General features: G+C 39.8%; 2 protein-coding genes across 7 annotated transcripts in view; one reads left to right on the top strand and one right to left on the bottom strand.

Annotated features, from left to right (window-relative positions):
* Nucleotides 1–406: 406 nt before the first annotated feature.
* On the bottom strand, nt 407–14,336 carry zmynd8 (zinc finger, MYND-type containing 8). Of its 6 annotated transcripts, none has more exons than XM_026306635.1 (21): nt 14,208–14,336; nt 9,527–9,594; nt 9,115–9,266; nt 6,932–7,153; nt 6,604–6,717; nt 6,081–6,146; nt 5,785–5,877; nt 5,594–5,681; nt 5,358–5,413; nt 5,158–5,235; nt 4,923–5,038; nt 4,334–4,833; nt 4,103–4,234; nt 3,771–3,926; nt 3,123–3,647; nt 2,480–2,998; nt 1,960–2,156; nt 1,800–1,880; nt 1,611–1,689; nt 1,286–1,525; nt 407–1,093 (listed from the first exon to the last, which is right to left on the bottom strand). In XM_026306635.1, exons 1-21 carry the CDS (start codon nt 14,219–14,221, stop codon nt 918–920), a joined length of 3,672 nt encoding a protein of 1,223 aa, XP_026162420.1. In that variant the 5' UTR covers nt 14,222–14,336; the 3' UTR covers nt 407–917. The 6 variants fall into 6 exon arrangements, with proteins under 6 accessions (XP_026162420.1, XP_026162423.1, XP_026162421.1 ...); XM_026306638.1 differs by having other exon boundaries at nt 6,932–7,075; XM_026306636.1 differs by lacking the exon at nt 14,208–14,336 and adding an exon at nt 13,232–14,184.
* A 5,683-nt stretch (nt 14,337–20,019) lies between these two features.
* LOC113130202 (nuclear receptor coactivator 3-like) overlaps nt 20,020–24,769 on the top strand; it is a 28,840-nt gene continuing 24,090 nt past the window's right edge. The window contains 1 exon segment of the mRNA XM_026306610.1: nt 20,020–20,139. The gene's annotated coding sequence lies outside the window, so the exon portion shown is untranslated.

Raw genomic sequence — 24,769 nt, 5'->3', positions numbered from 1 at the left:
ATTATCATAACATTTGTTGCATTTCAGTCACCTTTTCACATGGTCATAGATAGGGGTGAGTCACTTTAAAACGTATCTGACACATAAGTTAGAATTCCTGACTTTTCTCTGTGACAGTCCTGGCATTCAAACAGAACTCTACTAGTCCAAACATCACTGTCTAATATCAAATATACAAAATCTGTTACAGTAAAAAAAAAAAAAAAAAAAAACAAGGAGCTGATGTAAAGACTTTTTTTTACATATACTGGCACCAATATTTTTTTAAGATTGTATTATCTGGAGTTGAATTTCTGAAACTGTGTTCTGTTTAAATCCTACTTACCTACTCGACCTATACTTGAAATTATGCCAACTGATTGTAGACTGCTAAATAACCAATTAGACCACTCTGTAACCATTGAAACGCCTTGTTTAAAATGTTTATATTTGTTATTTCCTTCGCAATGTACAGCAAGCAACATAAGAATAACAAATAAATTAACATAGAATACAAAATAAGTACTTTACAGACATTTCTGTCAACAATCCTCTAATGTGAAAGTGAGGTGGTCCATTAAGATGACTTACATTTTTTGCAGTCTTAAACTGCCCTTTACATATATGTTCTGTGACTCTCAAGCAGGCTCTTAGGATTTTTATATTAACAGCTCTCTACAGACTGCAAAGGAGTGCACGAATTTTTAAATGGTTTTAACTGCCCCCTCTAGTGATTTCTATCTCCTTATCGCCTTGTTTCTACTTTTAAAATCTGTCAAAGACCACTATGTGAGTCTTGAAAGGCAAACCAAAATATATAAATAAAATAATTTGGATTGCTCCTTTGCCAACCGCTTGAACAGAACAATTTACATATATATCTTAATACAGTGAAAAAACAATCTGTACATTTACATTTTCAAGTATGGTAAGCTCAGTTATGACAAAGTGACAGTAACATTGTCAGTGCTCTTCTCTATGTCACAGTCTTTGTCTGGTGGTGCAGAGACTACCGTGTCTCTGAGAGAGTTTGGGCCCATGCCAGTCTGCCCTAAACCTTTGTTTGGGAGGTCTACTGTAGACTCAGCCTCAGGTTCTTGCTGTGGGGCTGTGGCTACAAATAGAACAAAAGTGATAAAAATGGATTACATCTATGAATATGTCAGTAGTAAAATGGCTGGTGATTACTCAGGCAAGCAAAGGACTGGGGACATTCAGACAAGGTTAAAAACTGCCATAAGAATAAAGCAATAGGCCTTGTTTGTGTGGGTGTCATCAACATGATGATGGTGGCGTGTGCTGTTACCTGACTGAGTGCAGGACTTCATGTGTTCTGGCCAGTGAGCTTGCTGACAGGGGTAATCACAATAGCTGGTGTTCCAGCAGCAGTAGAAGATGGCCTCCTTCTTACAATTAGCACACCACTGTTTCTTCTTTGTCTCATCCACTGCTTGCTGTTTCTCCAGCTCCATCTGTTTCTTCACCTCCGTCACCAACCTCTCTCTCTCCTGCTCCAGACTTTGCCTCATCTCTGCCATTGTTAGCTCTAAATTGAAGTACACAAGCATGGCACTCTTTACACTCTTTTGGGTCTATATGCAAGGTATTTTTCAGATTCCCCAAGTTCTCACCAAGATTGTGCTTCATTTCTGACAACTCCTGTTGATGCAACCACTGTAATTTTTCTATTTCAATTCTCAGCCGTCTTATCTGAAAGAAAAACACAAGGGCAGTTTAGGGTAAGCAACTGGTCAGATGCAAAGCCACTGTTATGATATAAACTGAATTCATTCTCTGAAGGGTTACTAGTGAAGTTCTACCTCTGCTATTGTGTTCCCTGAAGTACTCTTAGAAAGGTCATTGTAGATTTCAGTCATTGTACCTTTGATTGCATCCATTATCTGAAAAAAAAAACAGATATTATGTGAATGGAAAAGCCAGTGGAGATGGCATCTTAAGAGGCAAAAAAAATATGCTCACTTTGTTTGTGTACTTGGCAATGTCTGCAGCCACATCTGCTGAGGCAGTAGGAATATACAGATCTGTTCCAACTGGTGAAGCTGAAGCAACTGTGCCTAGACTTGATACTGCCATCATTGCAACAGGAGCTGGACTACTGGATACCAGGGTGACAGCCGACGTGGATGTGCTGAGGGGAGTGTCTTTTTGTTGAACAGCTGGAATAAATAACACAATTATCCCAGTTAACAAAATTATTATGGACAAACTGGTGAAACATTTCATAAATATATTACAGCTGCTGTGGAGGGGAAATTGATAATATTCCAACTGATGAGGTATATATATGGCATACATACTGCATTTGCCGTTACAGCAGGTGTAAACCTCCTGTATGATGAGGGAAGCCAACACAGATATGGGCAGAATATGCAAACTCCACAGCCCCTGCTACCACTACACCACAGTGTTCCACCTTATCACTATTTCCTAAAACAAACCTAATATGTGCTAAAAGTAGTACTAAAACCATGAAATCCACCTTTGACAGACTGTCTGGTTTGGTAGCGTGTGCTTTGCGAAGACTGCTGCGCTGAAGATGAGGAAACTGCCGTCGAGACGTTTCCAGCAGCCTGTGTTTGGGTCAGCACTTGAGCCTGGGCTTGCCTCGGTGATGTCGTCTGGATTTGTGTGGTTGCCACAGGTTGCTGGTTCTGTTGCTGACGTTGCACCTTTTGCATGTGCCATTTCTGCGAGGAAGTCTGAAACTTGGCTGTAGGATTCCACACCACAGCTCTCTGCACCACTGACACTGTCTCTCTAGGCAGCAGAGGGCGCTGCTTCTTCAAAGCTGGTGTGGTGGAGGCTGAAGGAGAGGAGGAAGAAGGGGGTGTTGTTGTGGCAGTGGACACTGTTGCAAGGCTTATGGTTGCAGGAGAGGGACTAGTGAAGGAGACCATGGTGACGGGAACAGCCATAGAGGACTGCGTGGAAACGCTGGACAACGTGGAGGGAGCTGTACTGCTTTGAGATGGGAGTGTCGACGTGGTCAGTGCTTTACCTACAAGAAAAGGTGCCTACATTATTCAGCAGTCCTCTGTGTACAAAGTTACTGTTTCTATGTTACAAATGTTAAAAGTGGTCATCACATTCAGTGTGTGTTTGATAATTTCTTGCAGGCTCACCTTCAGTTTTACAAACAAAGGACTCTTTTACAGTGGCACTGTCTTTCCTGCTCCTCTTCCTGTCCTTGCCTCCCTGTTCCTCTCCAAGATCAATGACCAGCTCCTTCTCTGAGTCAGTGTCTTCCACTGGCACAGGCGGCTTTGCCTCTTCTTTCAGCTGGGCCTTTTCTCTGGGACCTGGTGATGGTGCTTTGGCTTTCTCTGGGCTGTCTTTTTCTGAATCAGTACTTATTTTCTCTTTAGATGGAGGATCTGATGCTGTTGAATCAGCACTGCCTGCCGACTCAGAGGCCACAAGTGTCTCAACTTTACCCTCCTTATCTTGATTTGGGGAAGGCTGGTCTTTGAGTTTACTTTTGGTGGGCTCCTTTTGGCCTTCATCATTTGTTGCTCCATCCTGGCCATCCTTGGACTTTTGCTCTTCATCACTGGCATACTCACTGTCACTTGAGTCAGATTTATCAGAGTCCTCAGAGTCACTGTGTTCCACACCTTTATACACATCCACAGAGATCTCGTCAATACCTGCAAAGTAACAGAAAAGGGAGGACACCATTAGGACACCTTTCAATGAAGACAATGACATTGATGAATATCAACACCTTGAATGTTTTTTTTCCCTATATTTTTCTGTTTTTCTATACTGACCCAGCTGTGCCTTGCAGCTCTCAATGGTTTTGTCCAAGTTCAGCTGGAAACGGCTCTTGATCTGTCTTTTTGGAGAGGTGAGAACTGGTGTGTTGGCCTGCTTCTGCTGAACTGTTTCACTAAGCTCTTTTAGGTCCATTTCTGCTTTACTTCGATCTAGAAAAATACAATGTAAAATAATTCTAAACAGCAATATACGCACAAGAGAAAGGTGTTATTTCCTTATTTATTATCCTTATTTATCATGCCCATCAATGATTTATATTTCTAACAAATAATGGACATTATTAAACACTTTTAATTTGATCACATAATTGGTATAAAGGATTAACCTAGGTTGAGGTTGAGAATGCTTCCTGTTGGTGGTGTCTTCTCCTGCTTGGGGATGCTAGGAGTTTGAGAGTGAAATGGTTTTGGGCTGTCCAGTGAAGTGCCTGCAGGACCAGGTCGAGGATGGGGAGATGCTGATCGGAGATATTTACTGTTAAATAAAGTCTACTTTCATTAGACACTTGTACTACTATGAGTATTTTAGCTATGGTAAAATACATCTGGTGGAATACCTGTACAATCCATGGTCTCTTCTCCCGCACTGTACTGGCTGTTTGGGCCTTTTGTCTGCGACTTGTCCAATGTCTCCTGTTCCCCATCTGAACCAGTATGGGCAGAGGAGTTGGTGCTCATTGGGGAGCGAGGCATGTCACTAAGGGGGAGCCGGCGCCCAGCTGTGTTCCCTCCAACCCCAGCCCCAGATAACATGGTCCTGGGTAAAGGGATCTTGGGTGTTGCTGACATATCAAAACTCAGCTTGATCTTCTCTTGTTTCTCAGGTTTGACAGGAGTGGATGAGGGATTGGAAGGATCCAGCAGCATTTGGAAGTTGTTGTCAGGAGTGTAGGGTGTCCTGAAGGGAGCATAGTTAAAAACGCCAAACTTTTTCCTCATGTTCTCTACATACACTTCCATCTCTTGCATGGCACTGTTGAAGATGCTTTTGGTCTTCTTCACAGAGAATGGAATCTCTTTGGACATGAGGTAGCAATTGTTTAAAGGAACCCATGCCCTGAAAGATAAAAGGTCACATAATTGTGTAACAACAAAGTTGTACATATGGCTCTAAGCCCAAGTCACTAAAGCAACTAGGGCTGATACCTGTCATGCTGACCGAAGAAGCGAGCATCCACCTGTCCATCTTTGTCCCGCAGAGCTTTAGCAGGCCAGAATGGAAATCCTTTCAATTTGGCCCACACTAGAGGGTGTGGGTTACTCTGCAGATAAACAATAAAACACTGGAACTAAGTGGATGCATTCCAGTGATCTATGTTTGAATGAATAAACAATCTACTGAAATCATCAACAGAAACTCTGTTTTACTCTACTAGCTTACACAAGGCTCACAAAACCAGTTGTCTCTCTTTTGGCAAGCAGACAGATAACACTCAGGACAAACTTCAATCTCATTCATCTGCAAAAAAACAAGGAAAACATATATACATTCATTTTCAGAACATGTCCAATGTCCAAAATTTTATCAGCAAATAAAAAACAGCTTGACCATAAAATTTCTGACACAAATCATACACTTACCTCATGTTCACAGATTTTTACTATCACTTTAGCTGTAGCTGTGAGTTTGTGATTGCCTGAAACAAGGACATAAATTTAGAATGAATAATTTATACAGAGACTGGACAGAGACATAATTCAACACTATTCCTGACCGTATCTTTGTGGAAGGAGATTACCAATACTATATTTGACATATCTGATTTAATTCACCCAGCCTTAGAATACTGTTCTTCATATGGTACCCAACAACATACCTCCATTGTATATAATACAATTGTGCAAAATCCATTTTGCATCTGCCAGGAAGGCCTCTGTGCAGCCATACATTTTCTTTTTAATATTCTGCAGTGCAAAAAGAAAACAGCGTTTAACTGTCAAACTGTTCAGCCTTTCTACATTTATCGTTTTCAGCATTCACTGTTTTCATTGTATGAATGTGTTTTACCTTCTCAAGTGTGCAAAGATCCATAGGATGAAAAATGTACTCTGCATAGTCTGGATGCTGTTCAAGAGAGACCGGTTTCTGGAACGGTTCAGTCTATTAAAATGAGTAGAGAGAATAGAGAGTGAAGGTAAACAAACTCTCAGGGCACACTACCTCAATAACCTTCCCCTCTACTGCACATCAACATGCTACCACCATGCTACTACTAAAAACTCTAAAAGCCGCTTCAAACAAAAGGAGGAAACCAGTGGAGGAAGAAATCATGACGGGGTCTTGTTAGTGGTGTAATTGATTACCCAATTAAAAGTCTTTCTCTGCGTGGAAGCTGCATGGGGGGAGCGAGATGACAAGCGGGGATGATCCTGAAAGAGAGTGAGAGGGGCAGCTGTATCCACACCACCAGCTAGCATGTTTACCTTCATGGTTTCCAGCCATGACAGGCCCATTATAATACAATGAATGTGACTGTTAGTTCTGTTATTAAAGATAATTTGCACATGCAAATCAACAATATATCATGCTGGACTGATATGTGGACAGGTAGTATTTTAGGGTGCAGATCTTTACATCTGACACAATGTATGTCTGGAAAAGAAAGTGCTTTTTGGCTGCTCAAGCATTCTAAAAATTAAGACTGTTCAGAAAAGAATGCAAGCTAATATCCAAATTACACATCTAAATGTACAATTAGAGGAGGCAGAAATTAAAAGTCAGAATAAACAGAACAACCCATCTCTAACAAAGCTATAGTACCTGCCTCTACATAACCAATTTAGTAGCATGAATTTCCTAGAAAGGCAGAGGGCCCAGAGTACTTACACCTGGCTGTTTCATCTTCTGTAGGGCAAACTTTAGCAGGTAAGACAGCTGGTCTATAGTTAGCATCATCATGGCTTTGCTCTGAGTCTCTATACACTCTGCAACTGTTATTTTCTAAAAGACATCACAAGAAAGAGAGTGGAAAGCTTTGTTTATATCACATTATTGCACAGAATGTTTGTAGGCTTAACATGGTTTTGTCACTTATGTCCAAACCTACACAGAGATCCTCCCTAATTAAACAAGTATTTTAAAAAATGTTTGGCTCCTGGCTTAAAAAAAATGTTTTTTAACCCGGATAACACGATACACATTCTTGGGTGAGTACCTCACACTCCGGACAGAACCAGTCGCCTTCGGGCTCAGCTGGTAGTTTGAGGCACTTGGCGTGGTACACCCTGGGGCAGAGCTCACAGCAGAGCACCTGGCCCTCTCGGTGGCACAGCCAGCAGTAGAAGTCGTTTCTGCCGTCCTGCGGTACAACATCAACAGGGTCTGTGGTGAGTGCTGGCTGCTTCACATAGTAAAAGGGACCATGTCTTAGTTCTGACTGGAATGCAGGCAAAAGAAACACAAAGTTGGGGAAGGTCAAAATCAGGTCAGAAATTACAAAAGCCAGGCAGACATGCACAGAATCACCAAAAGGTACACTCCACAAAAGTCCAAAATAGACTGCTGTGAGCCCTGATCAGCACGAGTGTTATATACTGATGGCTAGTAGGTGAGTATGCCATAAACACTGAACTTTAAAAATTAACAGCACATTTTTTTATATGTGATTCAAGTGGCATCATCAGACAATACTTCTTGATATCTACTCTAAGTCATGTGACTTTCTCAATTCTCTAATTTCAATTAGTGTTTTAGGATACAACCATCACCAATGTGCAGGGCGGTAAACAGTGTGGACTGCCTTATTAAACTGGCTACTAATCATTTACAAAGGTCAACCTAATGTGAAAGGTTCACACTACTAGCTGTAATTTTCCTACTTTTGAATTGCACAAAGACAGCAAAGCATGCACATAAAAAACACAAGCTAAAAAAGCAAGGCACACGTAATGTAATGATTACATCACTCTGCAGAGAATTATACTAAAATAGTAGCAGCTAAAAAAGCTTTGTCTAAATTTAAAATGCACAATGCAGAGCTTATAGCACTGAAAACGTTGAGTGAGAATTTGAAAACATTATTAAATTGTAGTTATCAGGAGTGCCCATAAGATTGAATAATTTCCTATTACCTAAAATGTACATCATTAATATGTATTTATTATTTACAGTCCTAAATATAGCACTTTAAAGGTGCAATGTGAAAAATGTAAAAGATTTAGCATCATATATAGAGATGAGACTGCAGAAAGCCACCTTCTGAGCACCCTTCACACCCCACCACACCTGTTTCCAGGAGGGAGGGTATGGTGGGCATCACTTGTAAAACAAAATACAATTGTCTGTCTAAAGCCTGTGTTTGATTGGTCCATTCTGGGCTACTGTTGAAACATAGAGGCACAACATGGCTGCCTTTGTGAAAGGAGACCCGCTCTCTATGTAGATTTTAAAGGCTCAATCAAAGATTAAGAAATTGGTATTTTTGAGTGATTACATACCAATCACAAGATATTTATGAATACTATATTTCATTTCTGCTAAACAATCACTCCAAATATTACATATTGAACCTTTAAAATAGTACAAACACTACACATTAACAATCTATGATGAGGAATTGGTGAATTAAAAGCAAATTGTAAAGCCTTTTGAATATCGTAATTCACCATTTTGCTTTTCACAACATACTGAGCCTAAGAAATCTCAAAAATTAGATCTAAAGCACACATGGTTATAATAAGCACATTAACTCATGACAGACTGTAATGCCATTAAATAATGTTGTCGCTGTTGGGGTCAGCGGTCATATTTATAATGGACAACAGAAACTGGAATGGAATTGTACCTTAAAGTGAAGAGTTTCAGGTATACAAAAACATGTACTATCATTCAAGTATCAAACAGCAAATAAAGCAAGACTGACTATGACACTGTCCCATTCCTAGAGCAAACCATAGAGTACTGGTAAATGTCAGGGGTCATTTTAGAAGATCATAAAAGTCTACAAAGTCTACAAAGCACCATCTTACTCCATTGGAGCTGCTTAATGGTCAACAGTTGTTGCTGTACTGGGCAACTTCCAGATGTAGGGAACCTACTTTTATTACACACATGCTACAGATCATATCAGTGCACCTCCAATTCTAATTTCTTAAATCTGAAGGCAGCTTGAAATATTTTATTTTATTGGTGAATAATGCAGTTATTGAAGTATCAAAAAGTGTAAATTAAATTTAAGGAAAATAACACTGTGCTGCAGATTATGAAAAAGTTAAAACTGTTTCACTATTTTGAGTCTGAATATCAGCGTAGGACTAATAGCAGGTTTATATTCCGGTTTTTGGGCACAAGGCACTGGTGTTTACATTTGGATCATGGGCTGTGCCTTGCCTTTATTACCTGGTCTTTGCTGCTGCTAACAGCTCCTGGTTTCTTCTTCTTTTTCATGGGGCAGGGGGAGGTTTCAGCAGAGGAGTGACCATTGGAAGAGTGAGAGGGACTTGGCATTCTTCGTTTTGGGGCCATCCTTTCTGTTGACCCTATGTCTGAACCTGAAGACAAAAGTCAGGAATTACACAAACCATGAAGGTGCACTAATGACATCTCTGAAGCAGGAAGAAATACACAGTATGCACACACAGTTTTGATAAGCCAGTAGACATAGTATAATATAGTGATATAATATGAAACCAAAATAACCAAAACACACCTGTTTAATGCACACAGTAACTGCATAATTTCATCAGCACATAAATCCAGCTTTGTCGATGTATGTAAAAAAAAAAAAAAAAGGTGTATGGTATGTTCTTACCTTTTGATCGTGTTGAGATCTCCATTCCTTCTGCTACAGTTTCAGTTTTTCCCTCTTCCTCTGCAACACTAATGCAGAAAAAAAGTACTTTCAAATGTTTGCTAGTTAAATGTAACCTATAACTAAAAGGGTTCAGCAAAGACTTAATTTATTATAAATTTTTAGGAATTTGCTTTGCGCAGGAGATTGTGTTCCAAAAGTCATGTTGAATACCTTACTCAAAAATTCAAACCTGAATATGTTTTTTAGACCAAAGCAGAGCTTGTATTTTTTTTTTTTTATATATAAGACCTCTTGTCTTACAAAAAAACATTACACAGTCCAGCGCACACTGCGTGCACCGGATTATGCAGATATCCTGTATGATCATACTGCCTCCTTTACCCTTAAACCACAGTGCCTTTTCCTTCATCACAAAAGACAGCTATCATACTCACCAGTGTGAGTTACCAGAGGTCAGATGATCAACACTTGTATCTAGAAGACATTAGCATACTTGTGTCTTCATCTGTAATTTAAGCTCCAAATATTTTTTAACATCTTGAGTTCACAGGAGAGACTGGCATTAAAAGTTCCTCATAGCAGCTTTGAATTATAGAAGCCTGGTGTCCAGCACTATGCACCTCACTCTTGTATATATGCATGTATATAATTGGTCCCCAGGTCTCTCTTGCAAATGAGATCTGGGTCTCATTGAAGTTTTCTGACTAAATAAAGTTTAACTATCACTCTTACCTACCTCTTAAAACATAGCCCCTCATCCTACTACAGTGAATTTATTCTGGAGACGAAAGGTGGTTTTCTGGTTATATTTGTGTGACCAGAAGGGAAGAGAGGCATCATAAATCTTTTAAAAACACATTAAAACACCTCTGTGCAAAGTGCTGTGCTGAAATTCGGGATTTGAAGGTTTAGAATGATATGAAGTATGTGTTCAAGTCAATAAGGTGTGTCTGGAAATGATTGTGTTGTTTACCAAACAGTCATTTAAAAACATATTGCCTTGTCTAGGATGATGAAATACTGCAAAAATGATTTCTTGATTATACCAGCTCATGTGAAACCTAAACTTAAATATCTTTCTTCTACTGTGCTGAATTTATATGATTTCAGTAAACATTTCAAAACAGTATAGCTAAATTATTTAATGTAGGTCTACACTTTATGAAAACTATATTGTATAGAATGGATGCACTTATTAAAAAAATAACATGAAAAAACATCAAACAACTTTTAAGACACACTAAATATGGCAATACCATAATAACAGCAGCAACAACTCAAATAAAGCACGAATCAATTAATATGAGAGCAATGGCAGTGCAATGTGTAGTGCCATTCTCCACTATACTGGCTACAGGCACCATCCATCAGTCTATAAATAGTAATCATTAAAGCACAGAACAGTGTAATCTACAGTCTGAACCTTCTGACATCCAACAAGTTAAAAGCTAGATAGACTACCCTGTTGTTTTAAAACACCCAAGTACATTCATTGATCAAGTGACCTAATAACAGACAGCATATCAAAATAGATTGCACATTTAAAGCCCCAGTTCAGCTGAGATAAATGTCCTTGAACTGCAAACCAAAATGTACTGTGAGCCTCATGTCTTTCAACATCTGCCCTACATGTTATTCCAGCAACAGTTCAACATGATTCACCTTGGTTTATAGGCATTATAGGTTGTCGATCCTGTTATTGTTGCCATTTTGTCTGACGCCACAGCAAATGCACTGGCCTCACTATTCACATGGCTTCAACTTTAGTCATTTTCATTTTGTTTACTCCTGAAGAAAGCACCTTTTGAATCTTCTGTGTGAAAGCTTGATGTTGGTAGACTAGTCATTCACAGAAAACAAAAATCCTGCTTCCATTTCAAGTATCTTGTTGACCCGCCCCCACCCTCCTTCTCCTCCTCCATCACTACAGATGGATGAAATGACAGAAACATAGCTCATCTGCAGGCACAAACACGAGTGCAGTGAATGGCTTTACTGGCCTCTTCATCTAACCTGTCTGAGCATCCTCAGACAATCTACCCCAGCAACATCCATTTCTGTCCAGGCCAGGAAATATAACAACAGACAAAGACAAAGGCAGGAACAAGAGGGAAAAGCAATGACAAAAAGCACTTTTAAATTAAAGACCACAGAGCACACAATACATCCCACTGAAACATCTCCTTCCACACCCACTGCTGCCAAAACATCCATGCTTCAATGTAGGAAATTAATAGCATACCTTTTTTCCTTATTCACATACAGATTCCTTCAGCCTACTCTTTAATCTTTTTCAATTATTGAGGACGTTGGGGGATGAGGGAAAAGATGGGTCCAGGTTTCCCAGAAGGCCTTCTCTCCCTGCTGCTTTCTTCTGCAATTGTCAATCTTTAACCTCAGCTGCAGGCTGCCGATTGGCTCGAGCACCACACGGAGGTGCCTGATTGGGTGCTCAGCATCGGTGTGCCACACAGGCTCTCTTCTCCCCACTCTCCTCAACCACAGTGCTGCAATGCAGGGAGGACTATTCCTCAGTGTTGCTAAAAAACCTAGTCCCTCACACCGTTATAGACCCATACAGTCATATACTGGTTGTGTACCTTCTAGGAAACATGTAGGATGCCGTTCTAAAGGTTTGAGAGGGAGAGGATCGGATTCCCTCCCTCACTGTGCTCTCAGCCAGTGTATGTGTATGGCATCCATTTTGAAGACACTCTCTCTCACGCTCTCTCACTCCCTGACCACTGTGTGCACCACACACACAGCACGTACACACAGCACCAGTCGAGTCTGCTGTAAAGGACCACATGCAGCTTATTATGTGCCCCAGTATATTGACAGGGAGCACAGGGCCTTATAGTGGACACAAAGACAAGACTGGGAATGTCCCAGGCCTACCAGACAGTGTGGAAGGAATAGCATTCTCCCTGCCTCACTCCACAATGCTTCTTCTGCATACAGTGTCTCATAATCAATATCTGCCAGCAGAGTTGAGTGTGAGTAAGCAGAAAACAACATGAATAAACAACTGAAAGCAACACTATATATTTTTCCATCTTTCTGTGGAGGTTATTCCTATGTGACCAAAAATATTCATTTCATTTAATCGATATGCAACTTTAAAACATTAATACAAATTATGTGCTGTACATAATTAAAACATACTGGTATAACACAACACAACACAAGTATAAGCAATCCCTCAAAACAGAAAAACATCCAGGCCAAAATGTCAAGACAGGTCCGAGAAGGTCAGCTGGCAGGTATTTTAACGACAGACACCAAAGTAAATGTGTGTCGGTGTAATGCATATTTAAGTGTGCCTACACCAACCCTTACACCATTGTGGCATGAAGGGATTAAACGCATTACCAAACCCCATTACAAAAACACTGAGGAGGGGGATTTTGCTCTTTCAGCCACTGCAGACTGCTCCTGAACCCTGGTCAAGCAACATTATGCGCACCATTATACCCAGGCCACAGTTCCCCTGGTTATAAACAGAGCCTTTGTCAATAATGACAAAACACACAGAACATATTGCATCTGAAATATATAAAATGTTCAAGTATAAAATACTAATGTTAACAAACTGACAGGAATAGGTAAATTCATTACCTAAATACATTTTATAATAAATGTATTCCTGCATGCAGAAAACCAACACCAAAATAATTATGTATAAATAGAATTCAACCAAACCTCAAACTGATTTTCAAGCCTTTCTGGATGATAGGAGATTCTGTGCAGAGCCTTTTCAGAGGAAGTCCTTCCCTTCTTCTTTCCTTCTCTCTTACATACAAATACCCAGTGTGCTTGGAGCAGAGGGACAGTAAGGGGAAGCTCGCTAAAATGGCTGACACTCGGCAGCAAAGAACAACACTGGGAGGCAGTACACACCATTAGGCTCAGGCAATTCCTCCAACCCTGTGATAAATAAGCTATTGCATATTTAGTCTGTAGATAATTGGTATTTTCGAAAACTGGTGAGCAGCTTAGAAGATTAGGTCCAGTAAAAAAAACATGTTTTTTATTCACCAAGCAAAGGGTATTTATGGGGAGGTGAACTGGGTTTTTGAGTAAAATGTAGATAAATTAGGCAATTAGAGTTTACAGTCTGTTCTTCACTGCCATGTTAGTCTGGCAAACAATTAACAGCAGTGCCCTACTGCCCTGCTCTCATGCCAATTTGAGGCCTAAATTAAACTTGCTGTGCTGTCAGTTTACCATCTGTTAATTCCTCTGGGGACTCCTACACTCCACTCTGCACTGTTCCCTGCCTCTCCCATCCTGTCTAGATTCCTCACTAGGCCTGCCATCTTGACAGCACAGGCCAGGGGGAAGACACAAAAACTCAATCCTTTTGAGTGTTCTCACAAAGAGAACATGTTTTCTCAGTCAGTATTTTATGAATATACAATGACCTCACACTTGACCTGTGGCCCACAGCCATACATGTCCACATAGCCACCCAGTTAGAGGAGGTTGTTGTATTGTACCATGCTATGCTCTCTTTCTCCACTCAATATCCACTGCTATGCTGTGGGGTGACAAATACTAGTCCCCCTCCCCCAGTCTGTCAGACAAACCTGTATTATTACTCAGGCACGGATCACACACAGTGGCTGGTGCCTTATCAACAGAGTAGCATATGTGAAAGAATGAAAATAAGGCTTACCTCTGTGGATGCATGGCTAAAAACTCTTTGTGATATGTCAATGCTTAATAAAACATGGAGGAAAGCCCTGTCAGCCCTCACCCTGCTCAGAGCATAGCCACGGCTTTCCAAGCTGTCCAACTCACTGCTCTCCTATAAGGCACACTGAGACTGGCCATGCATGCTGACAAAATGTAAGGCAGCTGCTGATTGGCTGACGCATTTCCTGGCTGTCTTTCTTTTGTTTAGCACAGGCAAGCTGAAACACAGTACTCTGTGAGAAGCTAGGCCCAGATCAAACTAGTCAGCTACCTATGCCTATCAGCTACCAAAGAAGACTGCATACAATTGTTTTTTTCCTCTCTTTTTTTTTTTTGCATTAACATGCTCCTTAAGGAGGAATTTGTTTCACTAGTTCCCACCCTCAAATTAAACTAACCATTGTGGGAAAGATAAAGAAAAGCTGGTATGTAAACAAAAAGAATGCATAAACAGGCAGTAAATGAATGCACTCTGTTTCTTTGACCTAAAGTTTTAATGATAATGTCAAAAAAAGCAGACTAAATTACAGTCATATGACTTGCCTGGCACTGGCCTTTGAACAGGTGTGATGACATGTTAACAATGTGGTTTCTGATAAGGAAGAGATAATATTGTGTAAAAGCCACTTTCATATTTTATCATGTAATTCTTCCATGTAGCAAGATTCACTACTATTTTTTACCTAACATTACCATGTGTAACCTGTTTTCAAGCTTCTTGTTTTCTGTATTTTGACTAATGATTATTTTACATATATGCTTATATAAACATCACTAAAAACATGCTCGTGCAATTCAGTACTTGTCACTTTCTTATCACTCACTGGTTAATCTAATCTTTACTTTTTCTTTGTTAAAAATGACTTATCATTTTTCTTGCCTATTTCACTGTGTTAAATAATTTGTGTCTGTAGTTCCACGCTTCACATGTCGACATATGCAATGTGTATGCAGTTTCTACACGCATACTCCTGTTGCCACAAAGCTACAAGCACAGAGCAGGAAATGATTTAATTTGTTGCTAAAAAGACAGAAGTGTATTCTAAGTGTCTGAGAGCATGAATAAATGACAAGTGCTTTAAAACGTCATAACTTTTTAGATTAATGGTCTAGCAAATGTAAATGTGTACTACTGATTGAACATAAATGAATAAAGCAAGATACATGGTAACAGCAACACTAATTTATATGTAAATCTAAGATATGTTTACCAAAGATATTTAGATTAATCTCCTGGTAAACAAATTGGCTTCTGATGTATTTCATACCTTTTGAAATCCATAGATTTCCCCTGGCCTAGGTAGTGAAGATTTATACAAAAATGAAATAAGTGAATTTGACTTTAGACTCATCTACCAAACATTCAGCAACAGAATGGGTTGCCCACGACGTTGACCAAATAAAATTCCTCTGTTGTAAATTCATGGCAGGCATGATAGCCTTAAAATTATTCAGGCTGGTGGTGTTGGTGGTGTCAACTGTATTCTGCTTTTTCTAATTTATAACATTTGATTTCCTCTTCAACAGCAAGAAAGACAACAGTGACCCCTTGTGGGGAAACTTTAAAACAGCACCCTATAAATTAGTACAGAGCCTTAAACTGATTCATAATAACCACCATATAAACATTTGACAAACTTGCTTCATAAAGTCCAAAAGATTTCTTGCAGAAATTATCAGGGGAAGCATAAAGGTATATAATGGAGAGTGAATAAAGATGGGGTAAGGCCTACATCACTGTAATCATTATGCTTGTGGATATGGTCAGATTAGCCTGCAACAGGGACCCAAATGTAAAAATGAGTTGAAGGGGCCTAACTGACCCTCCACCCTTCTCTCCTACAATCTGTGTGGTGGGTATGTATGTATGAACCTTGTCACTGGCAAATGCTCTTTGTGTGCAGTGCCCAAAATCAGTAGGCCTAATTGTATGTCAGAATACCAGAAACCTTAAGATTATGGGTCTATCGCCTACTGTATAGTAAATTGATGAAATACAAATGTGTTTGCGAACATGCCCTATGTAAGAACAATGGCAACAATGTAATAAATGTCTTACGAGTAGATTTTTACTCTCTCATTATCTCCTTCCCATTCCTTTTTAATGCATGGCCACAAGATACTATTGTGTTCCCACACATTACATGTTGTTCTAATTGGTATTAATTTTGGCACCTGATTCTGATTTAAGTTTAGACTTAGTTCTTTAATACAAATGTAGGCCTAAAATTAGTAATGCTTTCATTCAATTTGTGGTAGTTTTCATCTAGTCAAAAATATTAAGATACCTTAGTTTGTATTAGTTTTGTTTTTCTCCCACATTTTTAATATAAAAGCATTTTAATCCATCTTTGTTGGGTACAGTTACCAATGTGATGTGTGTTAAGACCCGTTGTCACTCTGCAAATGTGGATTCATTCACATTTTGACTAAAATCCTGTTATTCCACTTGTTGTGGACTGTTGGATGAGGCTGAAACAAGTGTAGTTCTTTAGTGAGCATCTAGAGGAAAGTTTAAATGGGTGACTGCTGACATGGGAAATATGAATTCCCTTTGACACATACAATATCCCTGTTAGAGCCATGAACACTTTTACACACTTGAAGACAATTTAACACAATGACTCCTACAGCCACGAAGCTGACAGATTATACAATATAAAGTATTATTATTACTGAAAATGTCTACCTTTACAAAATCATACAAATAATTTTAATTCACCTGATTCTGAGCTTTACTTAGTTTTATGTTAGCTTAAGGTAACAACTAATGAACTTAATTTAATAACGTATGTCAAATTCAACATATTTGTAACAGTACGAAATTGTGTAAAATGAGAGCTCCTGATGCTTGGTTTGATATTTCTTTGATTAGAAAAGCAGCGCAGATTTATCCATATAGTGTATCTTAGCTCATGGTGGTTAGCACTGTTGCCTCACAACAAGAAGGTTTCTGGTTTGAAACCCAGCAGGGACCTTTCTGTGTGGAGTCTGCATGTTCTCCCTGTGCCTGTGAGGGTTTTCTCCAGGTACTCCGGTTTCCTCTCACCTTCCAAAAACATGTATGTCAGGTTGATTGGTGACTCTAAATTGCCCATAGGAGTGAGTGTGAGTGTGTGTGGTTGTTGGTCTCTATGTGGCCCTGTGATGGACTGGTGACCTGTCCAGTGTGTACCCCTGCCTTTCACCTAAAGCAGGTATAGATAATGGATGGATGGATGGTGCATCTTAGCTATGCTGCAGAGAGAAATTTATAATGTGTCTAGTTAGTTTACGGAGGCATAATTAACTGTAGCATATCTGAATTTAAATTAAAATATTTAATGTACAGGTTTCGTTTTCACATCTCCTGTGTGTGCAGCTGGTGTAGCCTTAGTAGTTCAGCAGCTAAAATGAATGTTAATTGACAGACTTAAGGTGCCCACACTCGCCAAACATAGACAGATCAGGTATCAACCACATAACACTATAACTACACTATAATGAATAAAATATATAATCAGTGGGGGTTCACACTGCACCGTTTGATGTCCAGACGGTGAGCCGTGAGTTTCCCAGGTGCTGACCGGTAACAAGTCTTGCAGTCCCCAAGATGGCGCTCTACTCAGGCTTACAAAGCTGAGTGTCGTCCGTGAACATGTGCCTTTTATTTCAGTGCATGCATCCTAAAACTGAAATGAATCTCCTCACCATTATTCCTTTACTGATCATCAAATGCCTTGACATTTGAGGCAGTTCATTCTCTTACCTGCATAAATTATTCGGCTGATAAGTAAAAAGCTTTTTTTACCCACACTGTTTGAGACCTTTACTTTCTGTGAGCAATCACAAGGAACCATTGAGACTTTAAAGTAATTATACCTAGCCATATGCTTCAGTGAATTCTGGTTTCTGTGGTAATATTCTTCAAATGTTAAAAACAATTTTATATTTAATAGAGAAATTTCAATTGATCCCCGTTTGTACACAAACTATAGAATATATGCTATAGATCAGAATAAGCCCATTGAAAAGGGAGGAAAACATAAAAAACAAGATGTGTTTTACCCATTAGCCTTAAACAACGTGCAAGCCAAATAAATCATATCAAAAATGTTCCTAATGTTTATAAAGCTTTCCTGCACTTAGTAATAAACCAAAGGAAATGATGTAAGACAATCAATATGTACTGAACTTTAAACTTGTAAACATTGTTAAGCACATAATTACATATTTTTGCATTTGTCCTACAGGCTAAGCTTCTAGTTAATGGAATCTCAAAGACTTTTTTTTTTTGTTTGTTTTTTTTTAGTAACCTAGTTTTAACTTGTGTTATAGCTGCAAGAACTTCATGGCAGCTACATAGTTTTGTGAAATTGGGGGATGGGTTTGGAGCAAAGAGAAAGGCATGCTGTTGGCTGTTTGCAGGTAAGCCCATCTGAATACATTAATGATTATGGGGCTATCTCCTGTCCTTTCAAACTGTTATCTCCTGTCTTTTCAAAGTAGAGTGGGCAAGTGGGGAGGGGATAAAGTGTCTCGCACTCAGTGAGGGGGAAGGTCAGTTTTCTATGTTTTGTGGGGGAAGGGGCACAAACAGAGGGCCACAGGGGCCCCTCTTTGGGTCTCCATGGAATGTAATTGAGGCTCTCTCACACAAGCAGACATACAAACAAACCGAAAAACACACACAAAATGCGCAAAGAAAATAGCGGGTTTTATATTTTTGATTATTTTCATGTAATCTCCAGTAATCCTCAAAATATTAGCTAGGATTCATTTCTATGCACTCAATATGCATCAATGTTGTTACAATTGTATAAACAACTTATTATTCATATTAACAAGTTGTGCAGCTCCCTCTGGATACTTGATATTTTACCAACAATAACTAAACCCAAATAAGTTTTGTTACCTGGTAGCCACAGATAAAATGCTGCAACAACGGTAATGAACTTCACTGCTTTCTCAGCAGCTATGCCACAACAAAACATACTGTGAAGATATTTCTGTTCTGCATACACACCCTTTAATTTTTTTCCATGTCAACATTTTTTATGTCAACTGCAGAGAGGATTTTGTTCAGACAGGAAAGAGCAAGTAAGGAGCTAATTACCTAGTATTTAACACCGCTTTATTTTCACTCCCTCCCATCCTGCAGCTCTCCCTCCATTTTTGGCCCTCATTCCCTCCTTAGTAGTAAAAATTTAAAACTAGTGTGCCTGAGAGATCACCATGGAGACCATTTTTTCCATCCTCTGTGGCTACTTGGGGGCCAGAGTGGCTGCACATTCACACAAACTAACATACCTGACAGTGGATTCAGAATCTGTGCAGGATCAGGGTCTATATGTTGGTATGTAATAAGCGTTCACTTTATAAATGGGATAACTACAGGTTCACCTGGCCAAGTGTCTTGCAGGGAATGGGGGTCATCTTTTTAACAACACACAGTATATCACCGACATATATATGTCGGTGTAATACTATTATATACTCTCTCTCTCTCTCTCTCTCTCTCTCTCTCTATATATGTGTGTGTGTATATATATATATATATATATATAGCAATTGCAATTGTATGCAAAACATAATAACGATGGCTATGCTAAGTTATTTGCATAAAGTTATTTTTCTGCCAGCCTATAAATACATTTTTAAATCTCGCCTCTAATAATACCAGTGACTGATACTCATATTACTTATGGGTATTGGTGTACGTGTAGTTCATTGGCAGAGCGCGTTAAACAGTTTGATGCGGTTTGCAAAGGAAAGTAACTACATTACCCAGAAGTCCTATCGCTGTGCTACAAGCTGGCTCTCTCTGCTCTGGGAGTGTTTCCCATTTAAACAAACACGGTCCTGTCGAAGATGGCGGAGAGTTTGTAGAGACCCAAAAGAAACTGCTTTACTCAATGAAAGCATCGGAGCCGGTGAGTTTTCAGCAATTGGTTTATTACTGGGGAATACCCAAGTTTTGAATAGTGATGCTAGAGTGTGTTTGAACCGGCACATTTGTTAACGATGCAGTTAGTGTTGCTCCGCTCCGAGCAGGCTGTGGTTTTTAAGCTACCGTGATACAACGAACCACATACACCGTTTATTTGTTGTTTAAGACCTTATTAGCTCCTAAACTATAATTAAGACAGTGATTTATATTAAAGCAGGCCCGGTAATGTGCCATTCCCATCGGTTGAAGTGTTTCTTGGTGTTCTCATTAAACGCTAACTACAAAGTTTACGAGACACAGGCTCTTGACTCGCCGAGGTGCAATAGCCTAGTTGTTAATACGCTGCTTCTCAGTGAGCTCGTTAGGGTTTCGAACGGTAATGTGGACTTTACGGCGCTGACTTTATGTTGTGTCCACTGTGCACAGCACAGTCCAATAGCTGTGGCCACAGTATACATATATGTAGAAATATATTTTTCACTGTACGGTGCGACTCGCTTCACAGTTTCGGTACATGCAGGAGTGGTCTGTGTTCACAGCTAACGTGAGTTACGCCGCACTAGTTGTTTCGTGTCACAGAGTCAGTATCAAATTATGTATTGTTCTTTGGTTACTGCTTTGTAGCTACCACAAACAATGTAATGGAGGGTAGACACACTTAAAAACAGTGTAGTACAGGCCTGTCTACGTTTTGTTTTGTTTTGTTTTCTACCTAAATCTGGCGCAGAAAACTGTTACTATATGCAAACAATACAAACTAATTCAGGTGGAACAAAAAAAAAAAAAAAACCCTTGTATTGACCAGTCCATCTCTGCCTCTCACAGCTGACAGTCAAGCCTAAACTGACTGGCTCAGTGCGGCTGCTCAGGAGAGTCCACAACATCTCTTTATTTCTTTGCATGACTGTAGTGGGATTAAGTGTCCGTGTGTGACGGTTGATATACTTGCCCATCATAACATGTACATGTTGGTTTTCACTGTTGATAAATCATTTTTAGGTGTGTGTGTGTGTGTGTGTGTGTGTGTGTGTGTGTGTGTGTGTGTGTGTGTGGCGCACGCGTGTCAGAGATAGACGGGCAGACTGGCAGAGGAGGATGGATGTGTTTCATTGCAGGGGATGTTAAACACACAGGAGTTCAGGTCGAGCCCAGGTTTGTTTTCTGTGTGCTCCACAAGATGTATGCTGGTAAAAGGACATTCTTGGAAAGCGTGCTCATGCGTAGGTAGACAATGAGGAGGCAGGTTAGTCATTCCACTGAAACGGCTGAGGTCTAGGTGTGCTGTTGCTCTCTTCGCCTGGGGCAATCCCTGTCAATACTTGCAGGCATTTACAGCTCAGTGCTTATTTCCACGTGAGAGTCTCTGAAATCATCCAAGTATTTTGATCATATCACAGCAAGTGGCTGCTAAATTGTTGTCCACTGATACATATTCCTCCTTACCTGAGTTCATACTGGTCACTCATTAATGTGCTGCACTATCTCAATAATGTGGTATTTAAATGGGAGGGAACTGGGCATGGGAGAGTGAGACTGGTGTTGCTGGCAGTCCTCAGGCATCAGAGATGAGCTAACATGTCTTTATTTTGAGTCTGATGGAATGCCATTACTCAAGCCCACGTATGTGGTATTTTTGTAAGTGGCAGAATGACCACTGTGGGAACCTGTCCAGTGAACTACTTCTGCTCATATTCTTGGTAAATGGAGCCCCCTGTCCTCCATTCTCTGTCCCTTTATCTGCCACTTTCTTTCTCCCTCACACAGGGTGTCAGGCTGCGTTAACAATGAATCAATCTTTGGGGGGATTCTTTGACTGCAGATGGGGTGAAGAAGTGACTGGGATGCATGGCTTTCGCTCTTTGTCTGCCAGCCCCTGTGCTCTCAATAATTCATTAACTTATCACTTTTTCTCATGGGACTGGGTGAAGTCTCTCTGTGGTGGCAGAGTCTGTGGTTACATCAGTTCGCCTGATAGATCATTGAATAAGCTTAAATTGTGTGGCATTATGGACACTAGCAAATGCTTATATAGCTTTCTTTTGATTGTGAATATGCACGATACTTGTCAACAATACAGTTAAAATCTAGATATATTTTTGTGAGGTAGTTACCAAACAGACTTAGTAAACTAATAAATCTAAGTAGCTGACATGGCACATAATTATTTTATGTAAAAATGCCCCAGATTTATCCAGTGGCATCTGGAGATACTCAGTAAAGCAGGGCACTCTTCTGAACACTAACACCAACCCACCATGGTGTAAACACTTTACATATATGTAATTGTAGATGTATATGGAAGCACAGTAGGTTCAAGCTGTGTTTCCTGATTCAATATGTTGAATTAAAAAACATTTCCTAGTGAAATTCTGTGTTCAAAAGATTCAGTTTTAACTAATAAAAGAACACTGTTACAACTTTTTCAAAACATTTTATATTACTTCAGTGAAATTCATAATCATTGTTTTTAAGGATATCAGGTAAACATTTCAGCTATATAGTTGCATTTATTTCTGAATACTGACAGAGACAGGAAAAATAAGTAGAGAGCTTTCTACATTTATGAGACAGTCACTTTTTGATAACTGCCTCTAATCTGTCTTTGTCAAGCTGTGTTTTTGCGTCACTGAAATCTGAATAGATGGCATTCTTTTCGCATTTTGTCAGTGTGTGTGTGCCTAAAGAGAGACAAGACCAAGATAATAAGTTTTGTTTTGAGTAACTGCCAACTGGTCGCGTGGTAGGCGTTCAATTTAAGATTCATAGCTGTGTAGATGAGCACTGGACTCTTGATGACACACAGAGCTGAAGGGAAAGTCTGATTGTTTCCCTAAATTGACTCTGTGGTCTTACTACTTTTGTTAGCCAGCAGTACAGGAAGTGCAGTGAAAAAGAAAACAGTAAATTACAACACTTACTTTTCATTAGTGAAAGAGCACATCTTTAAATTTTCAGTAATCATGTTTTGATCAGTGTTCATGATATTTATCTAGGCCTATTTATCTATGACTGTACAGGTTTCTCTGAAGTTTTGGCACTTATACCTGATTGTGATTCTTTACTGAAGGCTGTTTTACAACCAGGTCTGGAGAATATAACAGTTTCCTGTGATCAGCTATGTAAAAACATCAAGTTTTGTCACCACCTGTCAAGGTCACTCATGCAGTGATCTTTACTTGTGGTTTAGTGTGTCCACCACACACAGGTGTGTTGGTGTGCTAGTACTAAACAGGTAGGTTTGCTTTTTTTTTTTTTTTACCCTGCCTGCCTCTTTAGAGGTAAATATAGAAAGCTCTGCTCAACAAGACAGTTGTGTTTCCACTGCTAAAATATTTACAGCTATTTCGCCCAAATAAGTGAGAATGAGAGTATAAGATGAGAGCTGCTGAAACCAGATTGTTATTCGCTACTCACAGAAGACCTGACAGCCAAAGTTAGCAGTGCAGTTTGTGCTCTGACTACATTTAAAGTCACATCTCATTCATCCCCTCGGCCCTCTCTTTTTCAACTCTGAGGTAATGCCCAAGTGTTAGGCTAGCTGAGCCATATGTGAGCCATGCACACTTCTAAAAGCCAAACGGGCAGCCTGAAGTAATCATTGCACCCAATTCCAATTTATAACCAGCAAGGATTTGGACAGTTCGCTCTCTGTAGTTCTTGTTGATTGGACGAAGGCAAGACTTTATTGGGGAAGGGGGTGCCACAAGCTTTGTTCCCCCTCCCCTCCTTGCCCTTCCTCTTTAACTTCAACTCCCACTTTAACTTTCGCTCCAACAGCTGAAGAATGCTTGTAAAACGGGTTCACCTGAACAAGCCAGTGGGAGGGTAGCTCTTTGGCCTAGATTGTTACCATTGTAAAATGTTAGCAAGACCTTGTTTGTGTTTTGTTTAGGGCTCTTTTTTTTAATAAAAATGCTTTAGGGGAAAGACAGCAAGGGTGAAAAAAAAAGTTTGGTTTGTGAGATAACTGCTACCAGATGCTTTCTCTGTCTGTTATTCAGCGTACAGAGAAGGAAAAAGAGAGTCTAGTGAAGAGGGAAAGAGAAAAGGGACACTGTCATTTCTGAATGAACTTTCCACCTTCTCCCCGCCTACAATTTTCTTGTCCCATGTACACTTTGCCTCCATCAAATACGCAAGAATTGAAAATGGTGTGCTCACACGGGAAAAATGGTTTGCTTGGAACCAAAACAACAACCACTCCAGACCTTGACCACTGCAGTGTGCCCAGGTTCTCTGTCCACAATAGTTTACATTTTCACTAAGTTTACTGTTTCCAGTACCCTTATAATTCTGAAGTGGTTGGTTGGGTTTTTTTCACCTTTATTTACATTGTGTTCCTCCTTCTCTCTGTACATGTCCGAGATGAACAGTTTGATGTTGACTCATTTGGCAGTGGGGTGTGGTTTCTGGGTCTATCTGGATTGAGAGGCAGCTGTGGCAGGCATGGTGCTGCAATTGCAAGTTGTAAGAGGATATGTGACCATGTAAGTAGGGACTGTAAGGACACAGAGTGTCTCCTGTCTTGTAGTTGACCTGCAATTGAAGAACTTCTTGCACAAATCATAAGTCTTCAGACATTTGCACGCAGTGCTGCACTAGACAGCATTTTG

The sequence above is a fragment of the Mastacembelus armatus genome, chromosome 5, assembly GCF_900324485.2.
Source record: "Mastacembelus armatus chromosome 5, fMasArm1.2, whole genome shotgun sequence".
In the NCBI taxonomy this organism is placed as follows: domain Eukaryota; kingdom Metazoa; phylum Chordata; class Actinopteri; order Synbranchiformes; family Mastacembelidae; genus Mastacembelus; species Mastacembelus armatus.
Note: the sequence above shows the minus strand (reverse complement) of the source record. Positions and strands in the feature narration are given on the sequence as shown.